A 12,696-nucleotide genomic window follows, 5' to 3' on the forward strand; every position below is an offset into this window, starting at 1 on the left:
TCCAGAGTAGTTTACCACCGCACCTCCGTATCCCCGTGAAGGTGAAAGCTCTCAAATGCTTCTCTGCACACTCGCAAAAAAAACAACACAAAAAAAGCAGCATTTGACCAAGACACTGCGGCTGAAACATCCGTGTGAAACAGGCATAAGTGTGACAGAGTGTGTGGTAATCAGGGCTGTGGAGTCAGAGTCAAGGAGTCGGAGCAATTTTGGATACCTAGAGTCAGAGTTGGTGGTTTCATAAACGGAGTCGTCTGATAATATTTGTAACAACTCCACAGCCCTAGTAAAAATTAGATTAAAGAGTCGGAGTCAAGGCGTCAGACAATTGTGGGTAACCTGTAGTCTGTGGTTTCATAAACTTAGTACTTGAAGTCAGATCACTTTTGTACCAACTCCACAGTCACTCCATAGGTGGTAGTAATCATTTGTTGCACTGTTCAAATAACTGGCGCAGCAAATACTGTGATGGCATGAAGACTGAGCTGTAAGGGCCTGTTCTCACATAAGCAATTAGCGGGTGATTCTCGCTAATGGTCGAAGCGTTAGCGTAGTAATAACTTTATGGCAGTGATCTCACTGCTGCGATTGCCGCCGATTGCAGGTGTTTTGCAATTAGTGGCAATCGCCAAAATGTGTTCCCTACAGCATTTTGCCGCAATTCAGAATCGATCGTGATACAGTGCTTATCGCAATGGCTTTGAATCACAGGAGTGTACAGTAATTTTACCTCGCTAATAGCGCAAACCGGTTTTGCTCTTTTAAGTGTGAATGTGCCCTTAAGGCACACGTCCAACTTAATGCAACTGCACAACATGACCAGCCACATAGCAAGTTGTTTACATGACAAGCATGTACACACACGCCAACCAACTAAACCTAAATACTATGCGTGCAAGCTAAATGCCAAACTTCACAAGGGACATAGGAAGCCAAGCTGGGACCCAGGAAGTACTCCTCTGCTGGCTTCCTATCGGCGGAAGCTAAACAGAGGCGGAGGGGAGAGCGTGTTATCGAGGGGGAGATTCTACGAGGCTGATTTACAAGCCTTACATAAACATAGCAGACAAGCAGAAGTGCCCCAGAGGTGCCTGGCTCTTCTACTGACCACCTATGCTATTGCTCCGTTGTTATTGCCTGATGAAGCGGGATCAAACCTGCGAAACGCGTTGCATATTTGGAGTTCATAAATAAAATATATTGACTGTGTTTACTACAGTCGTTGTGTGTCTACTTGGAGGAGGTAAGTCCACCACTGCCTCCTCTATTTACCAATAATTTGGTTTTTAAGCTCATTTAGCTTCCTTTTATCCTTTTGGCGCCTCTGTTCTCCTGCATAATATTGAGTCCACCCTGGGTGGAGGGTTGAACCCCCTTTTTCTCATCTACAGAGAGCGACTTCTTATTCCTGAGTGGGGTCAGGAAAATCTCCCCACCTGCCTTTACAGTGGTTGCCTAATGGTAACCCTGATTTGTGAGTATTAATATTTACTCTATCTAGTAACCATTTACCAGTACATATTACACTATTGGGGCTCTTGGTGTTCCTTGTTTTTACACCAGACTAGCAGATTGTCGCTAGCCTGGCGATCTTTTAAGGGGGGACAGCAGAGCACAGGGGGGGCTGGCAGCGGCGATACATCGTGCCCATGACATGCCTCTGGGTCCTATTAGGATTTCAGTATGCCGCCTCGGGTTTTCTTTAACACTGGAGTACTCATTTAGAGAGAACCCATGACCAAGAATTGAACTTCATTCCAATCAGTAGCTGATACCCCCTTTTACATGAGAAATCTATTCCTTTTCACAAACGGATCATCAGGGGGCGCTGTATGGCAGATATTGTGGTGAAATCCCTCCCACAGTATTGTGCTAAATAACAGGTGTTTACAGCTTGGTCCAACTGCCAAAAAAGCAAGCAGCATCTCCTTCCACTGACATCACCTGCCAGCAGTAAAAATATCACCATGTGGTAAATGACAGAATGTAAATCAGGGAGAGGAAAGATTTTACAATGGGCAAACACTGACTAAATCATTTATACATATATTATAATTTAAGTACTACTTTGTTTTATTAGATTATTTTCACTGGAGTTCCTCTTTAACAGTAAGTATCGGGAGACAAATGAGATTAGGATTTTGGGATCACACTGGTAATCGTATACAGAAGAGCTGAAAAACCAGTAGAATCAGTCCACCTAGATAAAAGTGATAAAAGTATAAATCTATGTGGAAGGAATGCTTACAATTTGGCAGTTCCAACAACTGTAGGCCACATGACAACCGATATCACAGGGTTTCTGCATTCCAGGCCACAGAAGTCAGATCTTATGCTTTTTTTTTTTTTTTTTTACTTTTTCTAAAAAAAGAGGAGGTATTTAAACTTTGAAAGACAAAGCTACACTATATGGCTTCGAAGCAGCATGAAGCCTTGTGAAATGTGTTGCCATACATACTACACTTATATTACAGGGAACCTAAACTGAGAAGGAGATGGATTTTTCCTTTTAAAATAATACCAGTTGCCCGACTCTCCTGCTGATCCTGTGTCTCTCATACTTTCAGCCACAGTCCCTCAACAAGCATGCAGATCAGGTGCTCTGACTGAAGTCAGACTGGATTAGCTGCATGCTTGTTTCAGGTGCGTGATTCAGACACTAGTGCAGCCAAAGTGATCAGCAGGACTGCCAGGCAACTGGTATTGTTTATAAGGAAACAGCCATATCCCTCTGTTATGTGCTTGAACTAGCAGATGATATTTTAGGGTAATATCCACACAGATCAGATGAGGATATTGGGGTCACACTAGTAAGCAGGAGGAGGCTGTATTTGGGACCTAGATTATATAGCACTGACATTTTCCACAATAACTCCTAGGGAGATCCCTTCTCACTGGACCTCCCCCCCACCCCTCCCGATTAAGCACTAGAGTGTTGAGGATTGCTGAGGACCCCTCACACCATGGCCACTGCTTCCTCACATGTCTACCATCAGGCCACAGGTTTCGGGCCATCTCCACCAGAACTTCAAGACATAGGAACTCTTTCTTCCCCTCGGCAGTACACCTCTTGAACTCGCTCCATGTCCTGACACCTCCAGCACCTACTCCCCTCACTTTCTCCCCCTCCTGAGATTGCAGCCACTACACCAAGTAGACTGTCTAGTGAAACGACTGCTTTCACAATTTATCCGGCTGTCACTGCAGTTTTTTTGTGATTTGTGTACGATCTATATTCCTGTTTCTACTCAGAGCCATGTTAAGCCTCATCTACACGCGTAGATGAGGCGGCAATGTGGCTTATCAATCGAGCCGCTAATGCGGCTCGATTGATAAGATCCGACAGGTCGGATCTTGCTACCGCCGATTCTCTGCTCGTTCCCCACGAGGGGACAATGGCAGGGAATCGAGCGGAAAATAAGCGGCGCGGGGACGAGCGGGTATCGAATACGGCACACGCGCGGGCAGGCGAGTGAAGACGCGGTGGGGACGCAGAAGAGGCAATCCAGCGGCTAATCGAGCCACCGGATCGGAACCTCAACTACGCGTGTAGATGAGGCTTAAGTGCCAATCCTAATCCTGGGAACGACCCAGTCATGCTTGGCGAATAAATGTTTTTCCGATTCTGATTATCAAACACACCACTAATGGTATGCATACATGCTCTATTAAACTAGGCTGAGGCGGCTGTCCTTGGCTGAAAACTGAGCATGTGTACTGGTATCCCCCAAACTTGTGAAAAGTGGACCCAAGGTGAAAAATATATTAAAATGCTGATACGTGCCTAAGATGAGCCTGCAGAGGCTTTCCACATCCACCATTGCCACAGGCGGACGACAGAAACTTATCCAACAAGAGCTAATCGGATGTTACGTGGCTGCATTCCTCTTCATGCAGCCACGTAACATCTACTGCGCAGAGGTGCCTGTACTCATGCGGGTGCAGCATGCAGCGATCGCGCATGAAAAGGAGCGCGTACATAAAGACGTCCCAGGCAGCAGCAGGAGGGTAAAGGAAGCCTCTTCTTAGGCAAGTATCTGGTTTTTTTTTGTTATAAGGCTTGGGTTTACTTCAAATATCACCAACATTGGACCTTTAAACGACTTAAAGGACACCCGAGGCGAAAATAAACGAATGAAATAAAACACTTGCATCTATCTTCCTTCTCCTAAAAATGACTTTTTAAGATATTCCACAGTTTTATGTTTAAATCTACTTTTGAAGTTTTAACGGTTTTATTGTTTTTGCTCAATGACACATTCATTGAAGTATGCCAGAGCTAAAATCTATCAACTATTGAACCTTTTTATCTCTTTCTTGCTCTCTGAAGCCATTTTCTGCTAGGAAAGTGTTTTATAGTTGGAATTTCTTATCAGTGAGGGTCACACTGTAGTCACTTCCTGTCTGAGTCAGGACTGAGTCATCCACTTACATACCTGATATTTAACTCTTTCAGGCAGAGAAAGAAAAAAAAGGAACACAGCATAGTTATTTGTGTGCTAGGCACTGTACATACCCATGTCTATCTCTTCATGTCACTTCTGGTATCCTTTAAGCAGGTGCACATTGTTATTCTCCCTACCCTACTAGTAGACGCTTCATCAGCCTTCCTCTCAATAACAACAGACACATTGCTCTGCAATAATACAACTCTAGGCACGCAAACTGTTGCCTGAGGGACTGAGGCCTGATCCCTTTGGGTGACAACCATTGTGTGAGTGTACAGACCATAACTGTCCCTCAAAAGGACTCAAAACCTCTACCACAGTATGAGCATAACGTCTAACTACTGTCTGTACACCTAAAGCCATTTTTTGGAGGGAAAGGGGGGACCAATTAATGTACCAGGAGTATTTTAGGGGTGGGGAGGTAAACACGAACGCCCAGAAAAAGCCACGTAAACATGAGAAGATACAGACTTCATAAACGCATTGGCAGAGGTCTGAACCTGAGGCCCTAGTGCTGCAAGCTGTGAGTGTTAGCCCTGAGAAGAGGATACTGGGGTCACACTGATGCATACATACTGGACAATGCGTTTGGTGCACAGCTGAAAATTATATTTCTATATACAGTAATCATAACAGTGAACGGCGCGCTGTTACTTAACAGAACAAAGAAAAGAGTATCAACAAACAGGAAAGGTTATTTGGGTCACAATAGTGCTCATACACAGGAGCAGGGATTTGGGGGGAGATGAGGATATTGGGGTCACACTGGTGCTCATACACAGGGATTGGGGTCACACTGCTGCTCATACACAGGAGCAGGGATTTGGGGGAGATGAGGATATTGGGGTCACACTGGTGCTCATACACAGGAGCAGGGATTTGGGGGGAGATGAGGATATTGGGGTCACACTGGTGCTCATACACAGGGATTGGGGTCACACTGCTGCTCATACACAGGAGCAGGGATTTGGGGGAGATGAGGATATTGGGGTCACACTGGTGCTCATACACAGGAGCAGTGATTTGGGGGGAGATGAGGATATTGGGGTTACACTGGTGCTCATACACAGGAGCAGGGATTTGGGGGCAGATGAGGATATTGGGGTTACACTGGAGCGCATACACAGGAGCAGGGATTGGGGGGCAGATAAGGATATTGGGGTCACACTGGTGCTCATACACAGCGGCAGGGATTTGGGGGGGGGAGATGAGGGTATTGGGGTCACACTGGTGCTCATACACAGGGATTGGGGTCACACTGGTACTCATACACAAGGATTTGGGGACAGTGAGGATATTTGGGTCACACTGCTGCTCGTACACAGGGATTTGGGGGGCAGTGAGGATTTTGGGGTCACACTGGTACTCACACAGGGGCAGGAATTTGGGGGGCAGATGAGGATATTGGGGTCACACTGGTGCCCATACACAGGGGCAGGGATTTGGGGGGCAGATGAGGATATTGGGGTCACACTGGTGCTCATACACAGGAGCAGGGATTTGGGGGGAGATGAGGATATTGGGGTCACACTGCTGCTCATACACAGGGATTTGGGGGGGCAGTAAGGATATTGGGGTCACACTGGTGCTCATACACAAGGATTGGGGTCACACTGGTGCAGACACAAAAAGGACATCCAGGCCAGAGCTGTCATGTGAAATGAGGATATTGGGGTCACACTGGTGCTCATACACAGGGATTTGGGGGAGATGAGGATATTGGGGTCACACTGCTGCTCATACACAGGGATTGGGGTCACACTGCTGCTCATACACAGGGATTGGGGTCACACTGCTGCTCATACACAGGGATTTGGGGGGAGATTAGGATATTGGGGTCACACTGCTGCTCATACACAGGGTTTGGGGTCACACTGCTGCTCATACACAGGGATTTGGGAGAGATGAGGATATTGGGGTCACACTGCTGCTCATACAAAGGGATTGGGGTCACACTGCTGCTCATACACAGGGATTGGGGTCACACTGCTGCTCATACACAGGGATTTGGGGAGAGATGAGGATATTGGGGTCACACTGCTGCTCATACACAGGGATTGGGGTCACACTGCTGCTCATACACAGGGATTTGGGGGAGATGAGGATATTGGGGTCACACTGCTGCTCATACACAGGGATTGGGGTCACACTGCTGCTCATACACAGGGATTGGGGTCACACTGCTGCTCATACACAGGGATTTGGGGGGAGATGAGGATATTGGGGTCACACTGCTGCTCATACACAGGGATTGGGGTCACACTGCTGCTCATACAGAGGGATTGGGGGTCACACTGCTGCTCATACACAGGGATTGGGGTCACACTGCTGCTCATACACAGGGATTGGGGTCACACTGCTGCTCATACACAGGGATTGGGGTCACACTGCTGCTCATACACAGGGATTTGGGGGGAGATGAGGATATTGGGGTCACACTGCTGCTCATACACAGGGGCAGGGATTTGGGGGGCAGATGAGGATATTGGGGTCACACTGCTGCTCATACACAGGGATTGGGGGGCAGTGAGGATATTGGGGTCACACTGCTGCTCATACACAGGGGCAGGGATTTGGGGGGCAGATGAGGATATTGGGGTCACACTGCTGCTCATACACAGGGATTGGGGGGCAGTGAGGATATTGGGGTCACACTGCTGCTCATACACAGGGGCAGGGATTTGGGGGGCAGATGAGGATATTGGGGTCACACTGGTGCTCATACACAGGGATTGGGGAGCAGTGAGGATATTGGGGTCACACTGGTGCTCATACACAGGGATTGGGGAGCAGTGAGGATATTGGCATCACACTGCTGCTCATACCCAGGGATTGGGGAGGCAGTGAGGATATTGGGGTCACACTGGTGCTCATACACAGGGGCAGGGATTTGGAGGGAGATTAGGATATTGGGGTCACACTGCTGCTCATACACAGGGATTGGGGTCCCACTGCTGCTCATACACAGGGGCAGGGATTGGGGGGCAGTGAGGATATTGGGGTCACACTGCTGCACATACACAGGAGCAGGGATTGGGGGGCAGATGAAGATATTGGGGTCACACTGCTGCTCATACACAGGTGTAGGGATTGGGGGGGAGATGAGGATATTGGGGTCACACTGCTGCTCATACACAGGGATTGGGGTCACACTGGAGCTCAAACACAGGGATTGGGGTCACACTGGTGCAGACACACAGGAGGAGCAGGGATTTGGGGGAGATGAGGATATTGGGGTCACACTGGTGCTCATACACAGGGATTGGGGTCACACTGGTGCAGACACACAGGAGCAGGGATTGGGGGGGCAGTGAGGATAATGGGGTCACACTGGTGCTCATACACAGGGGCAGGGATTGGGGGGGGGGGAGATGAGGATATTGGGGTCACACTGGTGCTCATACACAGGGGCAGGGATTGGGGGGGAGATGAGGATATTGGGGTCACACTGGTGCAGACACACAGGAGGAGCAGGGATTTGGGGGAGATGAGGATATTGGGGTCACACTGGTGCAGACACACAGGAGGAGCAGGGATTTGGGGGAGATGAGGATATTGGGGTCACACTGGTGCTCATACACAGGGATTGGGGTCACACTGGTGCAGACACACAGGAGCAGGGATTGGGGGGCAGTGAGGATAATGGGGTCACACTGCTGCTCATACACAGGGGCAGGGATTGGGGGGGGAGATGAGGATATTGGGGTCACACTGGTGCTCATACACAGGGGCAGGGATTGGGGGGAGATGAGGATATTGGGGTCACACTGGTGCAGACACAGGAGGAGCAGGGATTTGGGGGAGATGAGGATATTGGGGTCACACTGGTGCTCATACACAGGGATTGGGGTCACACTGGTGCAGACACACAGGAGCAGGGATTGGGGGGGCAGTGAGGATAATGGGGTCACACTGCTGCTCATACACAGGGGCAGGGATTGGGGGGGAGATGAGGATATTGGGGTCACACTGGTGCTCATACACAGGGGCAGGGATTGGGGGGAGATGAGGATATTGGGGTCACACTGGTGCTCATACACAGGGGCAGGGATTGGGGGGGAGATGAGGATATTGGGGTCACACTGGTGCTCATACACAGGGGCAGGGATTGGGGGGAGATGAGGATATTGGGGTCACACTGGTGCTCATACACAGGGGCAGGGATTGGGGGGAGATGAGGATATTGGGGTCACACTGGTGCTCATACACAGGGGCAGGGATTGGGGGGAGATGAGGATATTGGGGTCACACTGGTGCTCATACACAGGGGCAGGGATTGGGGGGAGATGAGGATATTGGGGTCACACTGGTGCTCATACACAGGGGCAGGGATTGGGGGAGATGAGGATATTGGGGTCACACTGGTGCTCATACACAGGGGCAGGGATTGGGGGGGAGATGAGGATATTGGGGTCACACTGGTGCTCATACACAGGGGCAGGGATTGGGGGGAGATGAGGATATTGGGGTCACACTGCTGCTCATACACAGGGGCAGGGATTGGGGGGGAGATGAGGATATTGGGGTCACACTGGTGCTCATACACAGGGGCAGGGATTGGGGGGAGATGAGGATATTGGGGTCACACTGGTGCTCATACACAGGGGCAGGGATTGGGGGAGATGAGGATATTGGGGTCACACTGGTGCTCATACACAGGGGCAGGGATTGGGGGGGAGATGAGGATATTGGGGTCACACTGGTGCTCATACACAGGGGCAGGGATTGGGGGGAGATAAGGATATTGGGGTCACACTGCTGCTCATACACAGGGGCAGGGATTGGGGGGGAGATGAGGATATTGGGGTCACACTGGTGCTCATACACAGGGGCAGGGATTGGGGGGGAGATGAGGATATTGGGGTCACACTGGTGCTCATACACAGGGGCAGGGATTGGGGGGAGATGAGGATATTGGGGTCACACTGCTGCTCATACACAGGGGCAGGGATTGGGGGGGGGAGATGAGGATATTGGGGTCACACTGGTGCTCATACACAGGGGCAGGGATTGGGGGGAGATGAGGATATTGGGGTCACACTGCTGCTCATACACAGGAGCAGGGATTTGGGGGAGATGAGGATATTGGGGTCACACTGGTGCAGACACACAGGAGGAGCAGGGATTTGGGGGAGATGAGGATATTGGGGTCACACTGGTGCTCATACACAGGGATTGGGGTCACACTGGTGCAGACACACAGGAGCAGGGATTGGGGGGGGCAGTGAGGATAATGGGGTCACACTGCTGCTCATACACAGGGGCAGGGATTGGGGGGGGAGATGAGGATATTGGGGTCACACTGGTGCTCATACACAGGGGCAGGGATTGGGGGGAGATGAGGATATTGGGGTCACACTGGTGCTCATACACAGGGGCAGGGATTGGGGGGGAGATGAGGATATTGGGGTCACACTGGTGCTCATACACAGGGGCAGGGATTGGGGGGAGATGAGGATATTGGGGTCACACTGCTGCTCATACACAGGGGCAGGGATTGGGGGGGGGAGATGAGGATATTGGGGTCACACTGGTGCTCATACACAGGGGCAGGGATTGGGGGGAGATGAGGATATTGGGGTCACACTGCTGCTCATACACAGGAGCAGGGATTTGGGGGAGATGAGGATATTGGGGTCACACTGGTGCAGACACACAGGAGGAGCAGGGATTTGGGGGAGATGAGGATATTGGGGTCACACTGGTGCTCATACACAGGGATTGGGGTCACACTGGTGCAGACACACAGGAGCAGGGATTGGGGGGGCAGTGAGGATAATGGGGTCACACTGCTGCTCATACACAGGGGCAGGGATTGGGGGGGGAGATGAGGATATTGGGGTCACACTGGTGCTCATACACAGGGGCAGGGATTGGGGGGAGATGAGGATATTGGGGTCACACTGGTGCTCATACACAGGGGCAGGGATTGGGGGGGAGATGAGGATATTGGGGTCACACTGGTGCTCATACACAGGGGCAGGGATTGGGGGGAGATGAGGATATTGGGGTCACACTGCTGCCCATACACAGGGGCAGGGATTTGGGGGGAGATGAGGATATTGGGGTCACACTGCTGCTCATACACAGGAGCAGGGATTGGGGGGGCAGTGAGGATATTGGGGTCACACTGCTGCTCATACACAGGGGCAGGGATTGGGGGGGAGATGAGGATATTGGGGTCACACTGCTGCTCATACACAGGGGCAGGGATTGGGGGGGCAGTGAGGATATTGGGGTCACACTGCTGCTCATATACAGGGGCAGGGATTTGGGGACAGTGAGGATATTGGGGTCACACTGCTGCTCATACACAGGAGCAGGGATTGGGGGGGCAGTGAGGATATTGGGGTCACACTGCTGCTCATACACAGGGGCAGGGATTGGGGGGGAGATGAGGATATTGGGGTCACACTGCTGCTCATACACAGGGGCAGGGATTGGGGGGGAGATGAGGATATTGGGGTCACACTGCTGCTCATACACAGGGGCAGGGATTTGGGGACAGTGAGGATATTGGGGTCACACTGCTGCTCATACACAGGAGCAGGGATTTGGGGGAGATGAGGATATTGGGGTCACACTGCTGTTCATACACAGGAGCAGGGATTTGGGGGAGATGAGGATATTGGGGTCACACTGCTGCTCATACACAGGGACAGGGATTGGGGGGGCAGTGAGGATATTGGGGTCACACTGCTGCATCCAGGCCACAGCTGTCAGGTGAGGATATTGGGGTTCAGTCTCCGCTGGGCGGGGCTTGTGTGCAGCTGGCCGGGTCAGATAAGGTGAGGCGCAGGGGGGTATATAAGGGGGTGTCAGTGGAAGCCGCAGCTCCTCCCCTCCCCGCAGCTCCTCCCCATCTCCCGCCCCCTCCGGGGAGCCGCGCTGCGGCCGTACCTGAAAGTCTCGCTCCTCGTTAAACCGGGAAAACCTATCCGCGGCCATCTTCCTGCGTCTGCGGGCTCCTCAATCGCCTACGTCAGACTCCGCCCACTCGTATGGGGACGTACGGGCTAGCCACGCCTCCAGGACGGGGGCACGCAGCTGTTCCCCGCACGTCATGCGCACGGCAGTGGCTCCTCCCTCTTGTCCTCTGCTAGCACTGGTGACGTCATGTGCCGCCGTCCTCGCGCTGCACGTGCCCAGCGATGCTGCTGCTACATATGGATACATTGCGGATAATAATAACAATAACATTTGTAAAGCGCTTTTCTCCCATAGGACATAAAGCGCTTAGGCCTGGAACCCACTGCAAAGCGCAAACGCAAAACGCAACCGCTAGCGTTTTGTCAGAGCGGTTTGCAAGCGGATTCATGCGCGTTTTTGGTCGTGTTTTGCAACATTGTATTTTTTTCCCCAGCGGGTGCCTAGCGTTTTGCGTTTTGCGTTTTTATCCTGATTGGTCCTGTTAATTATTTTTCATTTTGTTACAGTGTGCTGAACCGCAAAACGCTAGCAAAACCGCTCAGTTTAGGTTTTGCTGAGCGTTTCCGCTAGCGGTTCAATACTTTACATTGAAGCGCTAACGCTCCCAAAATGCTGCAGGTCCTGCGTTTGCGTTTCTGAGAAACGCAAACGCTCCTGTGGAAGTTGCCCCATCCATTATCAGCTGAGCGTTTTGGCAAACTGCTAGCGTATCGCAGTGCTGCCAAAACGCTGCCAAAAGCGCTCCTGTGGGTTCCAGCCCTTAGTGTGTGTCTTGTAGCAGTGTGATTGTTACAGTGCAGGTTCTCATTATTCTGCTTGTGGTGACTCTACAGAAAACAATACAATCCTGGTCTTCCACCTCCTAGTGTTCTACTAGAATAGGAATAATATAATGGTGCCCATACAGCATTCAGCACACCTCCCACCATTGTCAGATGAGAAAGAGGGACGCTGAAAGCGGCAATATGGCGACAAATTGTAAAATGTAAAATATGTGAAAACATAGACATATAAGACGTATGTTTTTTCCAGAGTAAAATGAGCCCTAAATGACTTTTGGTACTTTTCCGTTAGCCGGGCGCATCCGATAGGTGGCGCTAATTACACTAATAGTCACGTAACAAAAGTGTATCTTGGAACAAATGTAATGTAATAGGCCCGTAACAGAATGACATTAAATTAAGCCGTCGGCAATGTTACAGATGAAGCCGCCGGCTTCGGCTCTCGCTCTCCACCCCCTTGCCTCTCTCCTATAGAAAACTGGCAGCCGGGGCGGGGACATGCGTGTCCCCCCAGAGTCGTTCGTCGTGGCAGGAAA

At 50.8% G+C, this 12,696-nt stretch overlaps 1 protein-coding gene across 1 annotated transcript in view; it reads right to left on the reverse strand.

The window, feature by feature from the left end:
* GPATCH8 (G-patch domain containing 8) overlaps window positions 1-11,440 on the reverse strand; it is a 128,375-nt gene extending 116,935 nt beyond the window's left edge. Inside the window, exon 1 of the mRNA XM_068261842.1 lies at window positions 11,349-11,440. Coding sequence (XP_068117943.1) covers window positions 11,349-11,396 — 48 coding nt within the window. The 5' untranslated portion in view covers window positions 11,397-11,440. The remainder of the gene's footprint in view (window positions 1-11,348) is intronic.
* Window positions 11,441-12,696: the final 1,256 nt, after the last annotated feature.

Source organism: Hyperolius riggenbachi, chromosome 12 (assembly GCF_040937935.1).
Source record: "Hyperolius riggenbachi isolate aHypRig1 chromosome 12, aHypRig1.pri, whole genome shotgun sequence".
NCBI lineage: Eukaryota > Metazoa > Chordata > Amphibia > Anura > Hyperoliidae > Hyperolius > Hyperolius riggenbachi.